A 26,352-nucleotide genomic window follows, 5' to 3' on the forward strand; every position below is an offset into this window, starting at 1 on the left:
CACACCAGACATCCCAAGAATATTGCTACACTGAAACAGTTTTGTGAAGAGGAGTGGTCCAAAATTACTCCAGATCGTTGTGCAGGTCTGATCTGCAACTACAGGAAACGTTTGGTTGAGGTTATTGCTGTCAAAGGAGGGTCAACCAGTTATTAAGTCCAAAGGTTCACATACTTTTTCCTCCCTGCACTGTGAATCTTTACATGTTATGTTCAATTAAACCATGGCAACATCTAATGTTTGTGTAGTATTATTTTAAGCAGACTGTGTTTTTCAATTATTGTGACTTAGATGAAGTTCAGAGCACATTTTAATTTTAATTTTTAATTTTTATTTATTTTTATATGCCGCCCTTCTCCGGAGACTCAGGGCGGCTTACAATGCTTTAAGCAATTTTATGACCAGTTCATGCAAAACTCCATGTAATCCCAAGGGGTTCACATACTTTTTCTTGCAACTGTATGTATGTATTTATACAAGTAATTCAAGGCAGCAAACATATTTAATACTTTTTCCTTCTCCTAGTTTCCCCACAACCATCTGTGAGGTGGGTTGGGCTGCAAAAGAGTGGCTGGTGCAGTCACCCAACCGGCTTTCATGGCTAAATTGGACATGAACTCATGGTTTCCTGCTTTCTGGCTAGTGCCAGACCAAACTGCTTCTCCGTATGAATCCTCATTAGTCCACAGAAGTGTCAAGCCTGTTTTTGTCTTGTTTTCCAAAGTCTTAACTTTTGCCTCCATATAGCATTACAAGGAAAACATTGCCTGCATGATCCCGATCATTGTAGGTATAGATACATATTGATCTTTTCCAAGGCCTTCATTGCTACTATACTAAGGGCTAGTCTGCTGCATATTTCTTGACTGCTGATTCATTTACTGTTGATAGTCCCAAAGGCAGAAGATATCCACCACAATAGCTTTATTGTTAGTTCTGAGGCTGAGAGCTATATCTTTTGTCATTAGTTTGGTCTTCTTTTATTTAATTTTTCCCTAACCTTTTTCTGTGTTCTTTAACTTTTGTTATTGGAGTTTTCAGCAGCTTAAGTTGCAAGGCAAATTTCATTTTGAAGAATCCCCATATACATTTAAAAATTATAATAAAATAAGCAGTAGAATATAGCCAAAAAGATCTATTCAGCATCAACAGCCATACCATCCTTTGAGGGTATTAAGGAATCCTGTCCAAAATTCTGGTGAGTAAAATTAAGACCATGGAGAAAAACCATGACTACGTACAGCAATATAAGAATAGACAATCCTATATCAGAGTAGGTATACTTGTATCTGTATGAGTAACTCTAATTGAGAACATTCTCATCTTGGCCAAAGATTTTAAAAAACAGTGACAGCTCATAATGGGCATTTTAATATGCTTTATGCTATTCGAATGGGTATAGCTGATCGATGAAGCAGAAGTTCTCATGGATACAGGATACTTAAAAAGAACAACGGGAGCTAGAATATCTTGAGAAAGAGAATTGAATGCTATCTGAACTGTGACAGAATGGTACATTTTGCCTGCTCTTCCTTCTGACGTTATATAATGTAAATAATACCATTTGAGATCCTTTCTTCAACAGCACAAAACCTGATGTACTTGCACATTGATCCTTTTAAACTAGCCCCTTATAATTGATTTCTTGAAGCTGTTTGTATGTATTCTTCAGTTAAATACCATCAAGCTAGTGGGACTGCTAATGAACTCAATGCTATTTACAGTAAAAATAATCTTCATATTTTGAGCTGCACACATCATGACCAGCTGATATTTTCTTTCCTCAGGACCAGCTGTTCCCTAGGAGTGTCTGGCTGGAGCCATATGATCTTAGCAACATATTTCAGAGCTGTTTCTAAACACTGACGAAGATTCTTGTGCAGCAATGACTGTTGTAGAGGAAAATCGGCCTTTTGCCCAACAACTATCCAATGTCTACTTTACAATACTTTCACTTTTCTGCTTTAAACTTTTTGTAAAAATCAGCCTTGCAATACTCAGTCATTTCTATATTGTAAAGGGGAATCGTAAAGAGGCAGCAAGAATAGCTGCTGAGTTTTATGGAATTCCTCAAGGACAAGGTACGCTTCTTTCTATTATTTGTTGTTACTGATCTGCCAGGTTTATAAAAATACATTGTTAAGCATTTGTTTTCCATACTTTCCATGTCGATTTTTGTTATCTGCATTCATACATTTGTTTTTACACTCATAAGTATCAGTCGTTTTTATGCAGGGTCCTGCTTCTCATGTACAGCAGACCATTTAATAGGAAAGAAGTTAAGTAAAACTGATGGAATCTAATATTTCTATTCTTTGTGTATTGTAAAAATATATTAATTTTCTGTAACATATACTAATAATTGGCATTTATAAAATTTCCAAAATGTAATTAATCCTCTTTTCGGTTAATATCCAGCTCAAGTCTGACTTCTATATATAGCAAGCAATACTGTAATCTTTCAGAATTAAAGAAGAAAATTGTAAAAAAATATTTTTTGTTCTTTTTTTGTTTTAAAAAAACCTGTTTAATCTTTCAGAATTATTAGTAAGTGCTGAATTTAGAATAGCCAATTATTTCATTGTAATAAATAGCCATATAGTTTTATATTAGATTTATAAGTGACTTTTTGACAGTATCTTCTCCCATAACTGTATGTGGGTACTTGGATGGGAGACTACTAGGAAATCTCAAGGCTATAGGCTGCATTGTAGACTATACATCTTGAAAAAAAATGCCAATGCTTTCTTATTATTGCCAAATAAACTACCTGGATGAGTCTTTGAATTGAGAAGTCAAACTTACTGTATAAACCAATGGAAATATATATTTATTTTTGTCTGTTGTGTTAAAATTATCTTATGATTTAAAAACACAACAGAAATCATAAATATTTTAAATATATATTATTTAATATTATTATTTGAATATAATATTCAAAAAGATTTGGCAAGTATATAGCATAATGATTAAAGTAGCAAGATTATAATTTATAAAAAAAACAGGCAATCAAAAACATAAATTTACAAATAGGATAATTTATATGTAATAGGAGTATAAAATATAGGATATTATTTAATATTTGTGTGATAATGACCCTCTATTCCATATGTTTGTCTTCAAGTGCTAATGAAACTTAATGCAGGATCTTATGAACAAGTGTTATCTGGGAACTGTAAAACATATTTCTCATTTCAATTCATGACAGTGCCCAAAAACCAAGAAATTCAAAATGACTATTTCTAAATACAGTAACATTTTAAAAAGTCTGTCTCTTTAAGAATAATCCTAAAACATATATGTAGCTATGTAATAACATAGTGCAAGAAATAATACAAAATGTAGCAATAATTAACCATATTAAATGAGATGGGCAAATGCTGAAATGTTGAGAACATATTCTTTTGATTCCTAAGAGAAATATCAATTTGGGGAGAAATTTTCTATCACACATCCCAGATTCTACTCATGGTTGCTCTGAAACTTTGTGTCTTCCATTAATAATATATTATCAGGAAAATGAATCCTATTTTAATTCTCGGAATATTGTTTTGTACACAATAGATGCACAATTGGTCCTCAATGTTGCAAGAGTATATCTATATATATGCCTGTTTTATAATCAACACTTCACCTTTAAAAATATAAATTTCTCCATAGCATGCAAAAATATTTTTACAAGCCAGGAAATATTATTTATAAGGCTATGTAAAATTCTCATTCAGTTTCAAAATGCTTTAATTTAATGTCCAAATTAAATGTTATTTCTGAAGCAAAACGGAATGTCATATTGAATTATCAACCTGAAGCTGAGTCAAGTTGATTCAGTTTTCCCAAAAGATTTGAACTGGATCAAATTGATGAACAGAATAAAACTCATATCAGACTCCATCTAGATACTCCTAGAGAAACATTATAGATTGCTTGGGTAAGCAGAAGATATGGCCTTTCTTTAATAGATGACCCAACTTTCAAAGAAGGCATATGATCACAACAATGAAAGGTTCCCAAATTCCAGCTGGAACTCTAACTCTGTGAAGAGATAGAGGTCCAACAATTCCTGTGTTCCCTTACTGACAACTTCATTTGTCAGAAGGTGAAAGAAGAAATAAAGGGATCTGCTAATCTTTTGTTGACAAAAGGAAGATGACTGTAAGAATATCTGCTGAGGAGGCTGGCACAAAGTAGCGTGAAGAGTGACTTGAGGAATTGGATCTGTTTAGCCTGCAAAAAGATTGAGAGGAATATGTTGGAACTAAGGGGAAATAAATTCAGGTTAGATATTAGAGAGCTTTCTAATGTTAAGAATTGTTAACCAATCAAGTAAGTTGTTTCATGGTGCTGTGTTCCTCATCGCTGGAGAACTTTGAAAAGAGGTTGGTGACTGTCTGAAATGCATAGTGGATCTGTGCTGAACACTATGTAGGATTAGAAGGCCTCTGAGGTTCCATTCAACTCTGGTTTTTAATCCTGATATTTTCTCCAATATAATAGTACCAGAATTAGGTGGCAAATATGCAGATTAAAACCATATTATATATTGCTATCTACTGGCCATCTGGAGTTTTGCAGCCCAGATCTAGTAGTCCTATATACTAAGTGTAATTATATCAATTAAATGTAAGGAATTTAAGTAAGTATTAATTGCATAATTGATAGCTCAAGTGATTCCTTCCCCCTACTCTTCCATTTTAAAAACAGCTGAATGCCTTATGATACCACTTAAATGTGATGGGTTCATCTGCTAAAAAATGTGCATACAAACAAAGCTTGTCCACCAACACTACTCTTATACAACAATGCCACTCTATGGTGTGAATTCTTGAAAAAGTATATTCCTATTAAGTTCAGCTAAGATATGTCTCAGGTACATCTCACAACAATTCTTACAATGAGTTTTAATTCTAGTTTATTATAAACTAGTTAATTGAGGTGGTTGATCTCTAGAGTGACTAAGAGAGACTGATTATTCCACTATTAAAATGATTCAATTGGTTGCCAGTTTGCTTTGAGGCATAATATAAATATCTTGAAAGCCCTTAGAAGCCTCCATCCAAATTACCCCAGAGTACCTTGTTCTACATGATCACTACCATTCATTAAGAGCTTTGAGGGACTTTGTGGGAGAGCTGCTTATAGTTGCTGTTTGAACTTCTCTGAGTACTCAACCAAAATATTGTAAGACGGGTCCCCAACCCCTGGGCCTTGGGCTGGTACCGGTCCTTGGCCTGTTAGGAATCAGACCACACAGCTGGAAGGGAACCGTGGGCAAGCAAGCAAAACCAAAACCATCTCCCCCAATCTGTGGAAATTTTGTCTTCCAGAAAACTGGTCCTTGATGACAAAAAGGTTGGGGACTGCTGCAGTAAGAGATCTAAGAATCTTTGGCGACCTTTAAGAAGGCCCTAAAGTTGCATTATTTTGTCTTATTATGGATAATTCACTTCACACCTGAAGATTTTTGTGATGGATAGGAAAATATTATGTGGGCCCTAGAGTGATCTACTAAAAAAGTGGGATAAAACTGAAGTAGGTTTCTTGGAGACAAGCCTATCTTCTATTCCTGATGCATAGGAATTGGGGTTACAAAATGGTAGGTTAATTCTCTGATGCTTTCAGGTCCTGCTTATTATTTTGAAAAATTTGCAGATGTAAGACCATGCAGTTCAAACAGAACTTACGTAATTTAAAATTTAAGTCATGCACATGTTTACTATGTTAGCTAGTAAAAGAAGTGGCTTAACAACAACATAAAAGCTAAAAGGGGAGAGCAGACCTCCCAATTTGATTATTGGTGGAAAATATTTTGGAAATACATACATCACATAAATGAATTGGTCACAAGTTCATAAATATATTGATAATATCATAAGTTCTAAACAATGTATATTAACAAGTATCAAATAATAGTGAATATAAATTAATCTACACAAACTCAATGCGCACATAAGCCGTGTTTTCTTGAAACATACTTAGTTTCTTAGTGAGAAACTAAGATACTTAGTTAAGAAACTCACTTAGATACTTAGTGAGAAGAAGATACAGATTTATGGAGTTCTTTGTATGATATATATGGAATTCCTTGTGTGATCCCTCAAATCATTTGTAAGAATAATTTACAATTATTTCTATAAATTGCATGCTATTAATCTTTCTAGACATAAATATTGAATATGGAAGTTTACAGTTTTCTATATTTTTAAAGATTACACATGTACTTCTATATTCCAAGTTTTATTCTCCTCTAACATTGCTCTAGTGCAATTTTTTTTTGCCCTTTTTTTTATTTATAGTTTTTTGTTCATGTATTGATTTGGAATATAGGCAGGAAGGAAAAATAAACTCTGCTCAAGCTTTTCCCAACAATTCCTTATCAGGAAAATAAATGACAGAGGAGATATGCCAGAAAAGGCTTGGAAATTAAGACTAATTGTTGAATTTGATATGTAAGAAAAAATGTTTATTCTTCTTTATTTTTTAAAAAAATTGAAAATTAAAAGTCTTGATTAAATCTGGATTTTTTGTTGTCACAGGGACTTAGAAATATAAAACTATTGAAGTATTCTGATAAAGAATCAGGTTTTCCCTCTCTACCATTTTTCCCTTATACGGTCATTCCCAATTATCTGACCCTTCAGCTCTCGAAATATGTAGTGGTGTAATCTGAAGAACTTGGGCGCTTTCATACAGTTAGTGGTAATAAATGTTTTCATAGTGTACCATTTAATAATTGCAATAATAATAATTGTTGTCACTCAACAACAGTTGCTTGGAGAAGGAAAATAGTACAACATGTTTTCATGATTCACATTCCAGAAGGATTAGAGTTCTATTAATAAAAACAATAGATTTACCCAAGCTTTCTAGGTACAATAAGCTTTGATGGCCATGAAAGGAATGCCATAGAGACTATTCAACTCAATATATGTGGTATTAAGGATTCAGGATATTATTTCTCTAGAACTATGGTGAACTGTTGAGCCACTAAATTATACAGTATGCGTGCTAAATGATGTATGTAAACCAACTGTCTAAGAAATGTGTTTTGATATGTCTGGATAACTATTCCTTCCTTTCAATATGGGGTTATTTTCTTGATTTTATTATTGTATCATTTATTTATTGTATTTATATGCCACCATTCCCCAAGTCCAAACTCTATATATTTTTTATTTATATTTCAAATTATTTAGTTGTCTCTCTCACAAAATAAGTGGCTCTCATTATTATTGTTGTTGTTATTATTATTATAATAAACTTTTATTCATTAAACATGAAACTCAGTCAACTGAACATTAAAAATGTATCACAAATATTATTGACTGGCTCTGATACTTGATACGGGTTGCTGCCAGCATCCTAGGTATCAACCAAGTACCTTCTTAAGATGTACGATGTTCCGAGTAGCAGAGTTTTTTTCAGTTCCACTGGTGTTATTGCAGGAAGCTACAATTTATTGATGTATTTTGTAAAATTTTCAGACATGGTACCAAGTGCTCCGATAACAATGGGTATCACTGTTACATGTTTCATCCACAATCACGTAGTTTTGATGGCCAGGTCGCACTATTTTGTGGGTTTTTTTCTAGTTCTTTTTCTTCGACTCTGGCATCTCCTGGTACAGTGATATCAATAAATTGTACGCTTTGGTTTTCAACAACTGTGATATCTGGTATGTTGTGTTACAAATGATGATCTGTTTATTGTTATTGTTATTGTTATTGTTGTTGTTGTTGTTGTTGTTGTTGTTGTTGTTGTTATTATTATTATTATTATTATTATTATTATTATTATTCATTGCACAGTCAGCCAGATATTCAGACTGGGTTTGGAATTTTTGTCTACTTATCGAGTCCTTACCAAGGACCTGGGATAGACAAATCTGGATGTTTGACGGTGTTACAGATATCGTCACAGGATGGAAGGAGTTTCAAGTAAAGTCGCCTTCTGCAGTTGACTGATGGCAAATTTGTCAATGCCTATGGTGTTCAAGTGGTGCTCCAGTTGTTTTGGGACTGCACCCAAGGCGCCTATTACTATTGGTACTACCCTTGCTTGCCTTTTCCATAGTCATTCTATTTCTATTTGTAAGTCTTTGTATTTTGTACCTTCTCCAGTTTTTTCTCTTCTATTCTGCTGTCTCCAGGCATTGCCACATCCACTATCCAGACTTTTTTGTCTTTCTTATCGACAACTGTTAAGTCTGGGGTGTTATGTAGCAGGTGCCTGTCTGTCTGGATTCTGAAGTCCCAGATAATTTAACTTCTTCATTTTCTATGACTTTTTCTATTTTATGGTCCCACCAGTTCTTGCTTACAGGCAAATGATATTTCTTGCAGATCTTCCAATGCACCATTGTTGCTACTTTGTCATGCTGCTGCTTGTAGTCAGTTTATGCTTGTAGTCAGTTTATGCTTGTAATATTTATTATATTTATTAAATATTAAGCCAGATGTTCAGACTGGTTTTGACATTTTTATCTACCTATTTCGTCTTTCCAAGGACCTGGGATAGGCAGATCTGGATGTTTGTTGTAGTTGTTGTTGTTACTGATTTAATCTTCAATTTGATTTACAGTCTAGGACTGGTAAAAACATAACAGTTCAAGAACCTAAGAACTGTTAAGGTAATGTCTTATAGGCAGTTCCGAGTAAGGTGGTTCTTTGCAAAGTCAGAATATTCAGATTTGATAGGTTCAAAATTTCCATGTATCTAGGCAGCCCTTTGGGTATTGCTCCACGGGTTCCTATTACTATTGGTTACAACCATTGATTTTTTTCCTCCACAATCGCTCAACTTCAACTTGCAGATTGTGGTATTTCGTTATTTTTTCTAGTTGTTTCTTTTCAATTCGTGCATCACCTGGTATTGCAATATCAATGAACCAGACTTTTTTCTTTTCCACAATAGTGAGGTCAAGCATGTTGTGGGCCAGATGTCTCTGTTTGGATTCAAAATTCCACAAGATCTTGACCTGTTCATTTTCAAGAACTTTGTCAACTTGGTATTCTCAGAACTTTTTGCTGCATTTGAACCCAAACTTCTGGCAAAGTCTCCAATTATTATTGTGGTTGTTGTTTGTTGCACAGTCAGTCAGATGTTCAGACTGGATTTGGTATTTTTGTCTACCTGTCCTTTCCAAGGATCTCGAATAGGCAGATCTTGGATGTTTGATAATGTTATATCATACCAGGATGTAAGCTGTTCTGAGTAAAGCTGTCTTTTGTAATTGACTGGTGGTGAATTTGTCAATGCCCGTAGTGTCCAAATGGTGCTCCAGATGTTTTGGGATTGCACCCAAGATGGCTACTACTGCCACAGTTGTTCCATTTCTATTTGCAAGTCTTTGTATTTTGTTATCTTCTCCAGTTCTTTATCTTCTATTTTCCTTTCTCCACATATTGCCATGTCTACTATCCAGACTTTTTTGTCTTTCTTATTGACAGTGCCTGTCTGTTTGAATTCTAAAGTCCCAGAGCAATTTAGTTTTTTTCATTTTCTATGACTTTCTCTATTTTATGGTCCCACCAGTTCTTGCTTGCAGGCAAATGGTATTTCTTGCAGGTCTTCCAGTGTACTATTATGCAGATCTTCCAAGGCACTGATGATGATAATTAACATTAAAAACTATAAAAGATATCTAAAAAGAAATAATGGACAAAGGAATGTTAATAATAATGGAGCCACCTCACTAGTTCATTAGTTCCCTGGGTTCACCTGGCTTGCTAGTGTAATAAGGTATTGAAGGACCTTTGGAAGGTCTGGGGCAATGGTGCCAGTCTAACATGTCCCATGCATGCCAGTGATCATCCAAATTATCAAGTATTTTTGGGTCCAGCAATGGCTTCCTGAGAAAGGGGTCGACCAAGACCTTCTTAAGAGGCAAAGGATCAACTCTTCACTCAAGAGTTTTCTACCACTAGAGCTTACATACTACCCCCCAGCTTGCTTTAACAAGTCAGGAGGGGCATTGATCTAACTCACAGTCCTCTGTCCACTTTATCAGGGCCAACAGGTTCAGATAATTTGATAAGGCTTTGTCCATTTTTTATAGCTTTGGAGCTATAACAAGGCTGGCATCCAATTGTGAGAAAATTTGAGAAACTTTATCTGACAGATTCTTACACATGGCCCTACAAAGGATTCTTTGAGTTCTTTTATCCAAGAGAGACTGTGTCAGCTGAAACAGGAGTGTAGGACAGCTAGCCATCAATGCAATAAGGGCAGAAAAGTAATGGCACTTCACCATTCCTAACACTCTAGGTGAAAGCCTTAATCATGGCAATAACCCATGTATGGCCAAGTTCATCCCTTGTAGATCACCAGCAATGCTCTAGATGTCTCTTGTATTGCTTCAACTTCCTCAGTTCCTCTGTAAATCACAAGGAGGGATCTGTTCCACAAGAGGGAAAAGGTCACATAAGGATCTGATCAAAAGCCTCCACTGCCTCCTCCCCCTTTCCATGCAGCCATTAAGGCCTTGGATAGATCATGCAACAGACCAACAGGAACAACCCCAGCTCCCTCTGAAATCCGGATCCATCAGTAGCTGCAGGTGGATCAAACTAATAGGTCTAGCTTACCTTCAGTGGGTAGTGGCACCAGAAAATCCCATAGTAATCAGGATGTGATCTAACCATGACAAGAAGGACATCAAAAGCTCTACAGATGGAGTCAAGGTGCTCAGGCAGCCTACACAACTGGGAGGCTGATCCCTAGAGCATATTGTACTCCTCCTCCAGTTTTAACAGTTACCCTCCAGTTTTATTCTCTTTTCATATTTTTACCCTGTGAAATAGAATAGGCTGCAAGATGGTCAATAAGGGTAAGGTAAAGATTCTCCTCACACGTATGTGCTAGTCGTTCCTGACTCTAGGGAGCGGTGCTCATCTCCATTTCAAAGCCGAAGAGCCAGCGCTGTCCGAAGACATCTCTGTGGTCATGTGGCCGACATGACTAAACGCCAAAGGCGCACGGAACACTGTTACCTTCTCACCAAAGGTGGTCCCTATTTTTCTACTTGCATTTTTTACGTGCTTTCGAACTGCTAGGTTGGCAGAAGCTAGGGCAAGTAACGGGAGCTCACCCCGTTACGCGGCACTCGGGATTCGAGCTGCTGAACTGCCAACCTTTCAATCGACAAGCTCAGCGTCCTACCCACTAAGCCACCATGTCCCTTAAGATGGTCAATAGATTACCTCAAATCATTCAAATCAAATCAAATGTAGTTTCAGTGGTACAGTAATGACAATCATAAAGCATGATGGCGCCCAATTTTATCATCTTTTTCGTGGTGGTTGTTAAGAGAATACTGCTATTGTAAAGCAAACACTGGGTTCATTAAGCAAACCATTAGCTTTTTCCTTTCTCATCATGGTGAGACCAATTGCTGGCAGCATTGGAATGATAGCATTAAAATTATAGCTAGCTGTTGTCAGTTTTATCTTAATACCGAGAATTTATACAGGATAATTTTTGCTTTTGTTTTTTCTCCTTAGTTCTGTTTTCTTTTTTTATTGTCTCACTTAAGATTTTAAATTTGATTGTAATGGCCACCTCTGCATGGGCAAGTCTCTAGAAGCAAGTTTCTATTAAATCAGTACACACACACAGAAAAATGATTGTATCCTAGTATGTTCTACCTCTAGGAAGGAAGCCCAAGAGATATAGTAGGTTTTATAGCTTGAGAAAACACATCTCCTTCCTCCTCCCTCAAGTAAAACAGGACCTTGCTAGATATTTCTCTTGAGCCTTTCTGAGAGCAACATGATAGTGAGAAAGAAAACACAGCCCAAAACACAGCCCCCTCCAGGTTGGAGTGGCTGAATAAATTCAACCTATTCTGGCTTCCATAGCAGTGGTGGGTTGCCACCAGTTTGGACTGTTTGCAAGAACTGGTAGTAAAACCGGTGGGAGGCTCCGCCCACTGACCCGGACGTCATCATAGGTGATCTGCGCATGCACAGAAAAGCGTGTGCGGATGAGTGAAGCGAGCGCGGAGGCACAATGTGAACCGGTAGTAAAGGTAAGTAGAACCCACCCCTGTTCCATAGGTAGTAAGGAGCCAATGGGAAAGAGTGTTAATTTATGTTAAATAATTTTGGATGTGTACAAAGCCTCTTATGATTCATCTCACAACTATTTTTCCAGAAGCTCTGTCTCCATTCTTGAGGAACCTATCTATAGTCCCTTTATGTCCTGTGCTAATGAACTTCAAACCCTTTCTGCAAATGAGACACCCATCTGTGGTTTTTTGTGGGTTTTTTTTTGCTGCTGTGTTTTGTAATAAAGCATACACTATTTTAAATGTACCATTTTGGTGCCAGTTTGTGTCTTGGAGTTTATACTGTGACAAGATGATTAGGACAGCCTAACACTTTCAATCAGACAATTATTATGCCAGGTTATGCCCAGGAAAGTATCATCTGGCCCACTGGTGGTTGCTCCCGGTTCTGTCCGGTTCTTGAGAACCAGTAGTAAAATCGGGAGGCTCCGCCCACCAGCCCTGACATCATATTTGTGATCTGCGCGTGCGCAGAAGCGCGCACGCTCCCGTTGCAAACCAGTAGTAAAGGTAAGTAGGAGCCACCTCTGATCTGGCCACATATATTAAATGTCCTAATGCTCCCTAGATTAAATGTGTGCCTGAGTTTAAATTGCCGTTTAGGTTTTTTTCTTTCCTTTTTTGTATAAGAGAAATAAGATGATATTTCCCATATTTTATACTTCTTGCTTCCTCCATGTTTGGAGGCAAAAAAGGTGGTGCAGTGAAAATCTATGGAAACAACCATAGCTGTATTACCCCAGGCTGTCCTGGTTGCATGGGTCTGACTTGTCTGATGGTAAATTAGATCTTTAAATTTGTCTATTAATGTGTAACTAAGTGTGCAGTATAAATGCTTTAAACAAACAATAATTTGTCCTACATATAGTGCAAATGCATGCCACATATTATTCAAAACTAAGCATTATGTGTGTATTTGAGAAGAATGGAGGGCAAGAGATAGATTGGAATCTATTAGTAGATCTCAAGAGTTATTTAAACTAGATTACTTATTACTTCTGAGTCCTGGTTGTTCTAAATATAATAAAAATAAGTGTCGCCCCTATATGCTGTAATAAAAAATAGAAGGGAGTGTTTACGAGAAAGAACTACAAAAGAAAACTACAAAAAGAACTGCTATGGAAAATTCCTAGGCTATGATGCACTGCAGAGATGCCATATTCCTTAATTTTAAACATATGTCTGCTTTTCTTTCCTAAACACCGTATTGACCTTTGGCTCTGGCTGTTGGAATGTAGACATGAATTTAACATTTGAAGTCTGTCTACCTATTCCAAAAACATTTATTCATTTTAAATACATGGTAAAAATAGATTTTTACACTTATTTGCAAAAGAATCAATTTTCTTACAAAGGGTAACATGCTACACACACATGTGGTTCTGCTAAGAGAGAAGTGGTTGCTAAGTAATACAAGGTGGAGAGCAGGCAAAGAGCCCTGGTGATTGGCTGGCTCAGGCAAATAGAGCATGTCAGTCAAACAGCCCAGTTTCTGAAGCTTCCTCTGCTCCTAATTACTGTTTTACTTCACCCTCATCTAAAGTCAGTGAGCAGTATAACAGTGTACCTGACATTCTGTTGGGAAATTAGAAAATTTGGGATTGTAGTATATAAATCATTTCATTTAATCAGAAGAGTCTCTTCTAATGTTGGCATTACAAATATGCATATATCCTTTAAGTCCCTCTGACCATCCAGGATAAGGATGTGTTTTAAAATATATTTTAAATACATGTAATATTTGAGATAGGTTGAAAACAAGACAATAGTCAGAAAATCTACATACCAGTTGTTTCCAACAGCAACAAGTTCAAGGAAAAGATAGTGGATCCATTCTTCTCACATACCTACCTTCATCCATCCATCCATCTATTCATCCTAGATGCTCATCTCATCAAAAGCAACTGGGTAGTGTACAACAAAGCTAAAACCGCATAAATATAAAAATGTTTATTATTAATTATGAATCTATTAAAACTATAAAAAAATAGAACAAACAGAAAAATGATAAGTCAAGAGATGTTAATAATAGAGCTACATTACAAGTTCAACATCCCCTGGGGTCCCCAGCCTTGCTGGCATAACCAAGTGTTAAGGGACTGTTGGAAGCTCAGTATCTCTGTACTGTATACAAACATGTATTTAGATTGGGGAGGGGGGTGGTAATCCCATTTTTTCCAAAGGCTATTTGGGATTAGATAGGTCTTTATTAGGGTCATCATGGGACAGTGTTTCTAGCACAGCTTTGAATAAAAATCCAAGAGAGTCTTCCATTTAAATAATGTAAACAGACCCATGTCATAGCTAAGCTGATTTTTTCTTACTTTATAAATAGAACATGCCAATGCAATCTTTTCTTTCCCTCACTCTAGCTGCCTGTTCTGTTAGTAAATGTTGCTGAATGGGTTTAACTGTAGTGACTGTTCTACGGAAAGCTATTCTAAAATAAGTACAGCCAGAATGTCAAGGAAGAAAGAAATTAGTTAGCAGATTATGAATGTTCTACAGGGAATAGCGTTGATGACACAGGCCTTGGCAGGAGTTTAAAAAAAATGTCCACAGATGCTGTTGTTGAGAGGAGCAGCATTAAACAGAATCTCTCAAAGAGAAACCTAGACTGCACAGAAGAGCGCCCTGTGAAACGGAAGGCTAACTGGGGCATTCTCACCAGTCAAGGTTAGTAAACTCATTGTTTCAGCAGCTTGTAGGAAACTAGTGTTTGCTGGCATGTCCACTTTTTGTTAAGACTCAAGTAAAATTTCAATGTAAATATGATTTTTTATTGTGTATGTTAGGACAAATGCTTTTGTGCAATTTTAGTAGACTATTTAAAAACAAGCCATGTGCATTTTATATGAGATGGTTTTGCAATAGGCAAAATGTATATTTGTGTGTGTTTATGTGCATGTGCATTAATATATAATATACCTAAGTAAGATTGCCAAGTAATATTTAGAGGGAAGAAGGGTGGAGAAATATAGTAATAAATATACATATCTATGTGCAAATGAAAAGAAGCACTGCTGGTAAATATAATTGCAGAAATGAGTCAGTATCTATTCTCTAAAATATTCTTACAACATGGAACTGTGAAACCTCTTATAAACAATACATCTTGCATTGATTATTGCTTGCATATTTATCATCAACAACAAATCTACCTCCTTGTATTTGACAATCCAACTGAACTGATTTAAGATATTCTGAAATTGTATAGTCATTATCCAAATATAAAGATTATTGCAGACTTTGTTCATTTTGGATTAAAACCAGATATGTTAACCATATAGCTGACTGATTATATTTTAAAAGCAGATTTTGATCCAGAGAAGTATTATCCTGCAAAGGAAAACAGCTTTAACCCTTTCCATTATGCCATTTTCTTGATAGAAACCTTCCTTACAATAATCAGGTATTGCCACTACTTTTTTGTCATTAAAGTAAAGGCTATGTATAAAAGACACTCCTTTTACTATCTCGAGTAGAAGTATATTTAATTTAGAGATCACATTTATTTTGTATTTAAGACATTAATATGGATACTCCTTTTCATCCAAAGAATGGTTAAAATTGCACAAATTCACCTAGAATGCCACTGAACTCAAATTATTTGTTAACTGATATTTATAGAATTGCATTGTAATTTTTTCATCTCAAAAGAAGTTGTTTTTAATATTTTACATTATCACCGATTAAGATATGGTAGAAAAACATGTTTTCATTTTAATACTTTATATTCATTCACTTCAGTAACTTGATCATTTAGAGTGAATAAACTAAATAATAAGGCAATGTAAAGACACTGAAATGTCCTTCAATCATAGTTTAAGGGCTGGGAAAAAGCTAAATGCACAGATTCTTCCTCCACTCCCTCCAATATTAAATCATGATTGCAAAATACAATTTGGTCCCAATTTGCTATCTTTGTTTTGGAGGGATTACTCAAACTGTAGTTTGCCAGCTGGAGATCTTAGTTAAGTACAGTACAGAACAGTACAGTCCAACCTGCTGTTCAGCATAACCCCTTACTGAGACCCCAGATTTTGTGTAGTAGTACTGGAGTCCCCATTACTACTAGTATTGGGAGCTTCAACCTTGGTTTTCTGAAGAGCTCCAAGAGATGAGCATCAGAGTACTGTTGCAGAAAGACAACCAAACACAAGTGTCCATGTTTGGGCCTACATCATGGGGATAAAGTGGCCAAATTTTTTATTTCTCCATCCTTATTTCACATTTTTATAACTGTTCAGGGGCTCTGTTTATAATGATCCATTCCCTATTGGGGAAAGATTGGCCTCAGGATCTTCTACAGGGCTAAGGTTAGGAACACTCACACTATTTGGGCAGATAAAATCATTTGGATTCACTTGGAATTGTACTAGGACTTTCACTAGAAAGATCCAAATGAGTTGCATTCTTGGGACGTTATTTAGACTCAATTTGATTCTGTGACTTGTTACAGACATGTCCTCTCAGGTTCAGTTTATGGGCATTCACTTACACAATCCAGCCCTGGAAAATTGCCACATTTAAATCATTTTCAACTGAATACTGAGGCACAAACGGTTCTTTAGAATACACGGAGGTCCATTGAATTTAAAATAAAAGCAACTTTACTGGTTAATACCCTGTTTCTCCCAAAATAAGACATCCCCTGATAATAAGCCCAATCGGGCTTTTGAGCACATGGCAATAAGGCCAAGCGCTTATTTCAGGGTTCAAAAAAATATAAGATAGGGTCTTATTTTTGGGGAAACACAGTATATATCTTTGCTCTTTCACACACACACATACACACTTACCCAACATCCCTCACTAGGCTGCCAGGGATAGAAGTCACCAAGTCTGGATCCAAAAACGACTTTAAAAAGTGGGCAGGCTTTAGGACCCCTTTTATCCCTCCAAATCCTTGCTTTGTGATGAGGAGGGGCCTTTCATGTACTCCTTTGTTTTTTAGCTGTTGGTGAGATTTGGGGAGGGCATTCCTATGTGCTCAGGCCCAAGTTTTGCCCCCTTGTTTCCTTAACGACTCGGTTCCTTCCCCTGAGGGACCTTTTCCTGACTTTTGTTGACCCTGTTTACATGCTTTCATCACTTTTAGATATGGTGGCTTCAGCCTAGTCTCACACATTCATGATGAAGTGGACAATATCCTTCCAACTGTAAGTTCAGACACCAGTTTGTTAGAGTCTAGTTCCTCTGGATTATTACGTAGCCAATAAGGTGACTAGTTGATAGGCTTATTGATTGTATTGGTTTCTTTGAAGGAGAGGATTGTTTCCCTGGTTTTGAAGGACACAGTGATCATCAGCAGACCTTCCATTATCTGAATTGCTGCTGTCCAGATGCTAACCTTCCCTTTCTGGAGAAGGTTGTAAAAAATGGGTACAAGTGGCACATGATATGAAGGCCCTCCTAGCCACAACTGCCACCTTTTCTTTGAACAGGAATTTTGAGGACCCCCAGATTTTGCATAGGGTCTGTTTGGAGCAATGCAATCCCATCCAGCACCAGAGAAAATATAGTCCTAGAACCAAAGATGAAATAGTCTGGCTAGTGGATGGGACAGTACCTGGAGACAGCAGAATAGAAGAGAAAGAACCAGAGAAGATAACGAAGTACAAAGAACTGCAAAAAGAAATAAAACTGTGGCAAAAGCAAGCAAAGGTGTAATACCAATGGTAGTGGGCATCTTGAGTGCAATCCCAAAACAACTGGAGCATCACTTGAGCACCATCAACATTGACAAACTTCATCAATCAATTGCAAAAGATGGCTTTACTCGGAACAGCTTCCATCCTGCGACAATATCTTAACACCATCAGACATCCAGATCTGCCTATCCGAAGTCCTTGGAAAGAACTCGATAGTAGACCATAATGCCAAATCTAGTCTGAACATTTTAATTTAATTTAATTTAATTTCCAATTTATATACCGCCCTTCTCCCTGAGGACTCAGGGCGGTGTACAGCCAAGATAAAAAACATAGAATACAAATATTAAAACATTTAAAAATATATATAAATTTTGGCCCGAAAGTTAAAAAATCACAGACTAATTAAAAGAATTTAAAAATTTCTTCTTAAGCCAACCCGGCTTGCTGGAAAAGATGGGTTTTCAGGGAACGACGGAAGGCATTGAGGTCATGGATTCTCCTTATCTCTGGGGGCAACTGATTCCAGAGGATGGGAGCCCCCACAGAGAAGGCCCTCCCCCTGGGGGCCACCAGCCTACATTGTTTGGCTGATGGCACCCTGAGGAGGCCCTCTCGGTGGGAGCGCACGGGTCGATGGGAGGTCATCGGTAGCAGCAGGCGGTCTCGCAGATAGCTAGGCCCTATGCCATGGAGCGCTTTAAAGGTGATAACCAACACCTTGAAGCGCACCCGGAAGACCACCGGGAGCCAGTGCAGCTCGCACAGGAGCGGTGTTACATGGGAGCGCCATGTTGCTCCCATCACTACCCGCGCTGCTGCATTCTGGACCAGCTGGAGCCTCCGGGTACTCTTCAAGGGGAGCCCCATGTAGAGAGCGTTGCAGTAGTCAAGGCGAGAGGTGACGAGGGCGTAAGTGACTGTGCACAGGGAATCCCGATTGAGAAAGGGCCGCAACTGGCGAATCAGGCGAACCTGATAAAAGGTCCCCCTGGTAACAGCCGTCAGATGTTCCTCCAAAGACAGCTGCCTATCCAGGAGGACTCCCAAATTGCGAGCCCTTTCAGTGGGGGCCAAAGACTCACCCCCAATAGTCAGTGATGGAGTCAACTGAATATATCGGGATGCCGGGAGCCACAGCCACTCAGTCTTGGAAGGGTTGAGCTTGAGCCTGTTCCTCCCCATCCAGATCCGCACAGCCTCCAGGCACTGGGACATCACTTCAAGGGCATCGTTTGGGTGATTGTATAGAATGTATAGAATAACAGAGTTGGAAGGGACCTTGGAGGTCTTCTAGTCCAACCCTCTGCTTAGGCAGGAAATCCTACACCACTTCAGATAAATGGTTATCTAATCTCTTCTTAAAAACTTCCAGTGTTGGAGCATTTACAACTTCTGGAAGCAAGTTGTTCCACTGATTAATTGTTCTAATTAATTAATTAATTAGACACAAATTGTGTGATGACCCAAAATATAAATAAAGAATAAACAAAAACAAAAAAGGGCAGACTCAGAGGAGCACTGGGACTTTTTCTGCTGTCATTGATACATAATACATATATTGCATTATGTTTCTGACCTGCTCTTTGTCAACATAGTAGGTACATTAATCAATATTATTTTATGTGGTCAAAATGTATTTAAATATTAGCATCAATTATTTCCTGTATCTTTAAAATGTTACCTGGGTAGGACTGGGAGTATTTTTCAGAATGCTTTTGTAATGTTTTCCTCTTTTAACATATATTCAGTCAATAAAATAAAAAAGAGATTGAATGATTAGTCAATAACATTCTGAAAGTCCATTGAAAAACCATGGCTCTATCACATTCATAATTATTCTTTATGCTGTTGCAAAACTTCCCAAAGATGTCAGGACTATTATTTTGTAGGTCTGTAATAAAATCTACATTAAAATTAAGTTCTAGTCACCAAATATTTTTTAATATTTCCCTGGGAAGGAGAACTCTAAAGAAGAGAAGCAAGAGTGACTCTAGTTTAGAAGGGAGGTTTTACTATGAAAACCTAAAGATTATAAGCAGTATGTCCATTTTGTTATTACAAACTAACTCATCTGTGTTCAGGTGAAGTATCAGGTCACTTAAAGCAAAAAAAAGAAAAAAGGAGTTCTATCATCCCTTAAATTTTGTTTAAATTCTAAATACATTTCCATTTTTTAGGGATTGAAGGGAAAATGCCCTTCTCTCTGCTGTCTTAGACTGGTTGTAGACCATTTCAGATATTATAGTCAAAAAAGTCTATTCAAACAAATAATGTTTCATAGACAGAGCATATAAATTACCACAAAGGCATAAATTAATCTCTGAAGTATAGAAAAATTATAGTTTATGTGTAAATCAGGAAATTAAGTGTAATTTCTTACAAAATATTTAAAGATAATACTGCAAATGATTGTGTAATAATATGAGGGCACAGTATTTTTCAGAAATACTTTTACACAAACAGACATTTTTAGGAAATTGATTGAGTTTATTGTCCAATTACATGTGACCATTTTCACAGTACATGATAGAGATCTATTCTATGAGTTCATAACATGATATTGCAAAGTTTAACTTTAATTAAACATTTCACTTCTGTAATGATTAGTTATTTTATTACAAAGTTGTATAAAAAATACATCTTTCTCTTTTAAAGATGTAAATGAGATTAAGAGATTATTGTGCAAATTTACTTAATAAATTCACAGAAGATATTTGAATTCATAACCAAATTCAAATCATTATAATTTAGATCACATAGTTGATTATAAAATGAAATGCTGTATATATTTTAAAATATGCAATGTTGCAGATAGCATTTCTACTATACAGGATTTAGCAATGAAAGCTGAAATATTATTAAACTTAGGTCTTTGGATATTTGTTTTCTGCAGTGTCTTTACAGGTGAAAGTTCATTTTATACTGAGTGCAAGAAGCTCTTTCCAAATATGGTTGACGTGTTATTAACAAGAATCAGCTAAAGAGACAGTTTTTCTTATTTAAAATGAGCAGGATTTATAGTCAAAATTGGCTGGAAATGCCATGGGGAGATGGAGATTTAGGTACTGTATACAATGTTAAAACTTTCCTTATTTTTGTCTGTTTATGGTAGCATTTTAACTTTGATCTCTGCAATATTTACAGAACTGTAGCTCTTGTTCCTGGTAAATTAGATACCATATGACTTGCAATGCAGAATCTAAATATAGCCACTAGTACTTTGCATTTCAGTCACTGAGAAAAAAATCATAAGGAAATGTTAGCAGTTGTATTTTTTTCTCCAACTAACCTGTAAGATTTTTTCCTTAAATTTAAAGAGCTAGACTGAATTGGAACTTGATTCTCTTTCCATTACTATACAGTGCATGCCATGCTGTGAAAACTTGATAAAGTCAAGTACGGTACTGAAAGGTTTTCATATATAAAATCACATCTCTGTTACTTCTAGGGTACTTATAATTCTGCCACCAATCATCAAACTACAAGAATTGATTACATAACTGACAAAATCTGTCTCTTCTTGGACTTTGGCTTAGAAATTTAGAAATCATGATTGTTTTGGCGTCTTATGTATGGTGTTTTAAAATGTTAAGAGTACAGTTTTATATTCGTGTCCTTTCCAATAGCCTGTAGAAATTAAATGGAGAAAGGGGGAATGCAGGATAAACCATTCCTCTAAGAAGTAACTTACAGTATTTTCAAATTAATTATATGAACATTTTACAATTCCCTTTTCTTTGCAAATGCAATCATAACAGGGTACTTATTGCAAGGTAGATTAAAATCCAATATAAAATATGGGAGATAACCTTTAGTTCTAATAAATAGGAAAAGGAGACCCACAGGGAGTACTTTTGAAGTGAGATGTTAAGTAGTCTATATTTGCTCTTAGTATAGCTATAATAGAGTCCAGTATAATGGACACAGAGGCTTAGTTCAGTGTAGAGTTTTGGATTCATTCTATTGAGAGAATGAATGTCATGGCTTTGCAATAATGTCATATGCCACAATTTTTTAAGAAGCACAGCATGTACATTTAAAGGGAGGAATGGGAGGAAACAAAGTTAGCAAGGATGTGAATCAATATGTCTTGCACGGGAAAATGAAAACTAATACTAAGAACGTTTTTGACTGCAGTATTCTGCTTTTAACAAAATTAATAGTACCAGTACAAGCTCAGAATGCCTTAGGGATACTAATCAGGCACTTTATATGCTTGGTACACTTTCCCCAATGCTGCAGCTCTTAAAGCTAATTTGGCAGCAAAACAAATTGGCACAAAAGTGTAATGAATTCTCTGCAGAGGATGGATGAAGGAAGTTGTAAATAGCAACCATACATCTTGGGGTCTGTTGCTCACACAATAATTTGTTGCGAGATATGTGGCTTATATTTCATTTTCTGTCATAAATAGTATAGTGTTCCTTTTACCATAACCTGTGGTAGAATACTATGTACACATCTACATCTAATTTAAATCAGAAGAGTTTATTTACTGCAGGGAATGAACACTGGAAAGCTCATATGTATTTCTGGATTTCTCTTCAGTTGTTTACCAATATGTTTTGAACCCATGCATTGAATTGTTTAGTTTGCGCAATAGAGCAAGAGCTGAAAGACACACCAGTATTTTGATATGGTAAAAGAAATAGGGCCCATTTCCCACTGGCTACAGCACTATATTAAGTGAATTCCATTAATTGACTTGCAGTTAAGGGAACTTGCAGCTCAGTTCTAATATTTCATTCATATTTAGGTTTACAACTTGAAAGCATTTCCATGTGTGGATAAATGGGGGGGGGATACCATTACCATTTTTTCCTATTCAGAGAATGATTCACCAGATGTGTACCAAGGGATGAGATTTAGATTTAGTAAGAACTAAACAACCCATGGCCCATTAGGTCATTGTTTCTTTCTTCCTTCCCTAAACAAAGAAACAGAATGATTGCGTAAAAAAGCAGTGGGAGCAGGAGCAACTTCCAATTTCCCACCAGCTTCCTCATTGAGTTTCCTTGTGGGGATCTGGCAGGGAGCATCAGAAATCCATCCTTCCTTCCCCCCTTCCTTCCTCTCCCCTTCCCTTTTTAGCAGGCAAATAAGTAGCTGCTGCTAGATGGAGCAAGGATTGAAGGATTGCAAAACTGGCTGGGAAATGGAATAATGAAAATGAAATGATGTGAGCACAGCACCAGGTCAGCAGCACAGCAGCAGTTAGTAGCACTGAAGCAGGGCAACAATGTTTGAAGCAAGTACCTCAAATATTCTCAAATTTTATTCCCTAGGGAGTCACAGGTCCCAGATTTTAAATATATTATGTAAATTAACCCTTTGGAGGTATTTGGTTCAAACATTGTTGTCCTATGATGCACTGTTTCACCCAGTTAAAGGTAGTGACAATGGGAGCTTTCATAGTATAGGTGGTCCTTATGACAGCTCACTTAGTGACAGTTCAAAATTATGACAACCCCCCCAAAGTACTTACAACCCAGTCCCTAAGTTATGTATGTTGCAGCACCAAGGATTGTATTTGCCCTTACAACTGACCACAGAGACACTGCAACATACCCCTTGCCTATTGACCCCCCCATCCTGTCCCACCAGTCTCCACAGTCTGCTTTGCTAGCCCACTGGGTTCCACGTGCTCCTCCCTAACCTGGTACCGGTCCCTCACTTTCAAAGATCTCTAGAGCTCCAGAACAGACTGGGCCACGTGACAAAAAAGCAGCTGTCTTTTTCTCAAATGCTGGCCACCATGGAGATGGATAGAGAGCTTGGTGCACCAGCAAACCTACACTTGCCGGGGACACTCTGGGGAAGATCAGTTGGGCAGGGAAGCACCTACAGGCTGTAGGAGTTACCCAGAGTAAGAGGATTTTTCTGGCAATACTGGCAGCTATGGGGGCACCCGTCCATCAGATCAGAGAGTACGCCCAAGGCTCTGGTACCCAAGACACAGTAGGAGGTGAGTGAGAACAGACAGCACAGAGCTCCCAGGCATGGTGCTTAGCAACTGCACTCACCTGGCTCATTGTGAGGTGCTCAGCCATCCCCAGTGACAGTGCCGCTGCTCGGGCTCACTCTCCTGCTACAGCTACCCATCCGCCTTGCAGTCCTGCCTCCTCCAGTCAAATCTAGCATGAAAAATGCCGTGCATCGATTGCTGCCTCCACCTTTGCACCACAATCCCCGAAGCAGTTCATTCAAACTGCCCAGCAGTGCGCAAGATGGTGCCTGCGCACCACCCAGGCTGGGACCAGACAAGGTCTTCAGAGATGCAATAAATTTTATGTTCTTATAGACGATTCCGTCTTCTGAACAAACATGAGTGTGTGTAAGAACACAAGATTTAAGGAAAACCAGCATTTGGGGGGGGAAAAAGGCCTTTTCTGCCATGTGGCCCAGCCTGTTCTGGAGCTATGGAGCTCTTTGAAAGGTAAGTAAGTGATTGATGATAAGGTGTTTGTGTGGAGAAACCCCAAGCAGCTGTGGGGACCCCAAAGGATGAGGTATCTCAATAGATGGGCAAGCCCTTGGGTGGCCAGAGGCAAGTGGTCTTGTTCCTGTACTAGGGCCCCCATGATCTTCCCCACCTTTGAGGCATCCCATGCACATTTAACGACCTACGTATTCAATTAATGAATGAATTGGGGAGAGCAGGGAACAGGCTTGTTCATTTAATGTGATTCACATAGTTATGTATAGTACATTATTTATATTAGTTCTTTTATATTAATGAAAATTATCGATGTAATTTAAACTATGACATGGTATTGTTCCATAGGCTCTTGGGCAGATCGCTCACCCCTGCATGAAGCAGCAAGCCAAGGGCGCCTTCTTTCTCTCAAAACATTAATTGCACAGGTAAGATGTGAAAATGTAACTAAAATCAATGTTCATTTCTGTTAACTGTAAAAGCATTTTACTGCTTTGTTAAACATGAAAATGATATTACTTCATTCTTCATTAATCACAAGTTTTGGTTTCTGTGGTTTCTTTACTTGTTTATACAGTTCCAAGAATTTCACCATAGTATATATGACAGTGATGGTGACATACAGATGAGAATTACATTCCCTCCAAGTGCCAACTTTAATGAAATAATAAAACCCTAGTGTTTTAGGGTTCTGAACACTATCAATTTTACAATACAAAAACTAACCAAGTAACTGCTATCCAGGCTCAGGTGATAAAATAATCTAATTCACATTGTTAAAGGTTCTGTGCTAACTGTGCACATGAGCTTTGTTTTGTGATAGAGATTTATACATATCTCTGTTCTGCAATCGGTATCTTAGCTACATTTGCAGGGCATAGCCAGCCAAAATGATTTTTAAATAACAACCACCACACTCACAACAAGCACACGGCTGTCTGTAACCAAAATCAGGATATGATTACAGAATGAGATTTGCTTCCTAGTTGAATAAAATTGATGAGGAAGGATATGCTAGCTACCCTTCTGCCTTCTACTACTGAATCTTTTAAAACCCAGACACTGCGCTTCATATACTAAATATTTGCTGTAGATATTCTGTGCAATTTATGGCTAGTTTAAATTGTGGAATAGATTTTTCACTGTATTATTATTTTTCTTATTAAAATTACATCCCATATTTCTGCATGGGCAAACCTTTAAGATGACTTACAACAATTTCAGCATGCATATCCCCATGCTACAAGCCAATTCAAAAATATTCTAAGTACAGACTGCCATTTTTTCATGTTTAAGGTAGCTAAAAGCTTGAAAAACTCTTAAGTGCCCATGGCAGTAAAACTTTAGAATTTTCTATATTTCAGAGGATCTCCAAATTTGCAGTGCTGGGACTCCCCTGATGTCAAAAATGTATGTAATTACCTCCATGAGTAATGATGCCACTAACTACACTGATATCTGTTGGCAGAATTACCATTTCTGCAGTAGCTTTGGGATTTTTACATTGCAGTTCTAGAGGTTCCACAGACCAAGCCCTTCAGCCAGCTGAGTAAAGATGTCTGAACCAGCTGCATGTGGGGAAAGCGGCTGCTGAAACCTTGGTCTTGAGCAAGCCATTTGGCTTCCAGTGCTGCATCACCTGGCAGAGTTTTAATTAGAGAAACCCAAAATGGTGAGCTTGGTAGTGCCCTCTCTTCCTACTTCTAACAATGGGCCCCCACTTGGGATGAGCTGCTTCTTCCTGCCAGTCATGTGCTATATATGCCACAAATTCCTTGCCTCCTTTGCTGTTTTTTTCTAGGAGTCATAGCCAAGAGTTTGAGAAACCCTGCTGAATCTTTCTTTGTTGCTGTGATTTAGATTTTAGCAATGCAGAACCATGGCCTTTGACTATTTGAATTCATATATGCCATGATTTATTGAGCAACCCAGAAATGACAGTATGCTGGGTTCACACTAAGGTGGTTTTGCTTTTGGCTTAGCACAATCTGTGGACTCAGATTTATAAGCCAAAATTTATGACTTAGCATTATACATGAAGTAGAATCTGTTTCTATATGTAACTTCTAGAAACTAGAAGTGGTCTGAGTGTGGGCCCGGGAGCATTTCTAGGGGACCATAGTTTTTATATGATACAATTTAGTTAATAAGCAGGGCAAATGGTAAAATTGCTTGTGTTCAGCTGTCAGTGACAA

The 26,352-nt window shown here is 37.3% G+C and overlaps 1 protein-coding gene and 1 long non-coding RNA gene across 9 annotated transcripts in view; one reads left to right on the forward strand and one right to left on the reverse strand.

Annotated features, from left to right (window-relative positions):
- The window catches only part of ASB5 (ankyrin repeat and SOCS box containing 5), a 47,479-nt gene that overhangs the window by 6,093 nt on the left and 15,034 nt on the right, over nt 1–26,352 (forward strand). For 4 of the 8 annotated variants that reach the window (XM_087874842.1, XM_034442771.3, XM_034442768.3 and 1 more), the window contains 2 exons: nt 1,788–2,081; nt 24,506–24,585. In XM_087874842.1, coding sequence (XP_087730968.1) covers nt 1,886–2,081; nt 24,506–24,585 — 276 coding nt within the window. In that variant the 5' untranslated portion in view covers nt 1,788–1,885. Of the gene's footprint in view, nt 1–1,787; nt 2,082–14,175; nt 14,741–15,379; nt 15,477–17,165; nt 17,227–20,614; nt 20,784–24,505; nt 24,586–26,352 lie in introns of those variants that run through there. The other 4 variants (XM_034442772.3, XM_034442774.3, XM_034442775.3 and 1 more) reach the window with 4 other exon arrangements.
- The window catches only part of LOC117680181 (uncharacterized), a 38,009-nt gene continuing 18,889 nt past the window's right edge, over nt 7,233–26,352 (reverse strand). The window contains exons 2-3 of the long non-coding RNA XR_015729134.1: nt 13,851–13,988; nt 7,233–9,640 (exon numbers count right to left, since the gene is read on the reverse strand). This is a non-coding gene — a long non-coding RNA (uncharacterized LOC117680181). The remainder of the gene's footprint in view (nt 9,641–13,850; nt 13,989–26,352) is intronic.

The sequence above is a fragment of the Pantherophis guttatus genome, chromosome 8 (genome assembly GCF_059756535.1).
Source record: "Pantherophis guttatus breed Tessera chromosome 8, ASM5975653v1, whole genome shotgun sequence".
Classification (NCBI taxonomy): Eukaryota; Metazoa; Chordata; class Lepidosauria; order Squamata; family Colubridae; genus Pantherophis; species Pantherophis guttatus.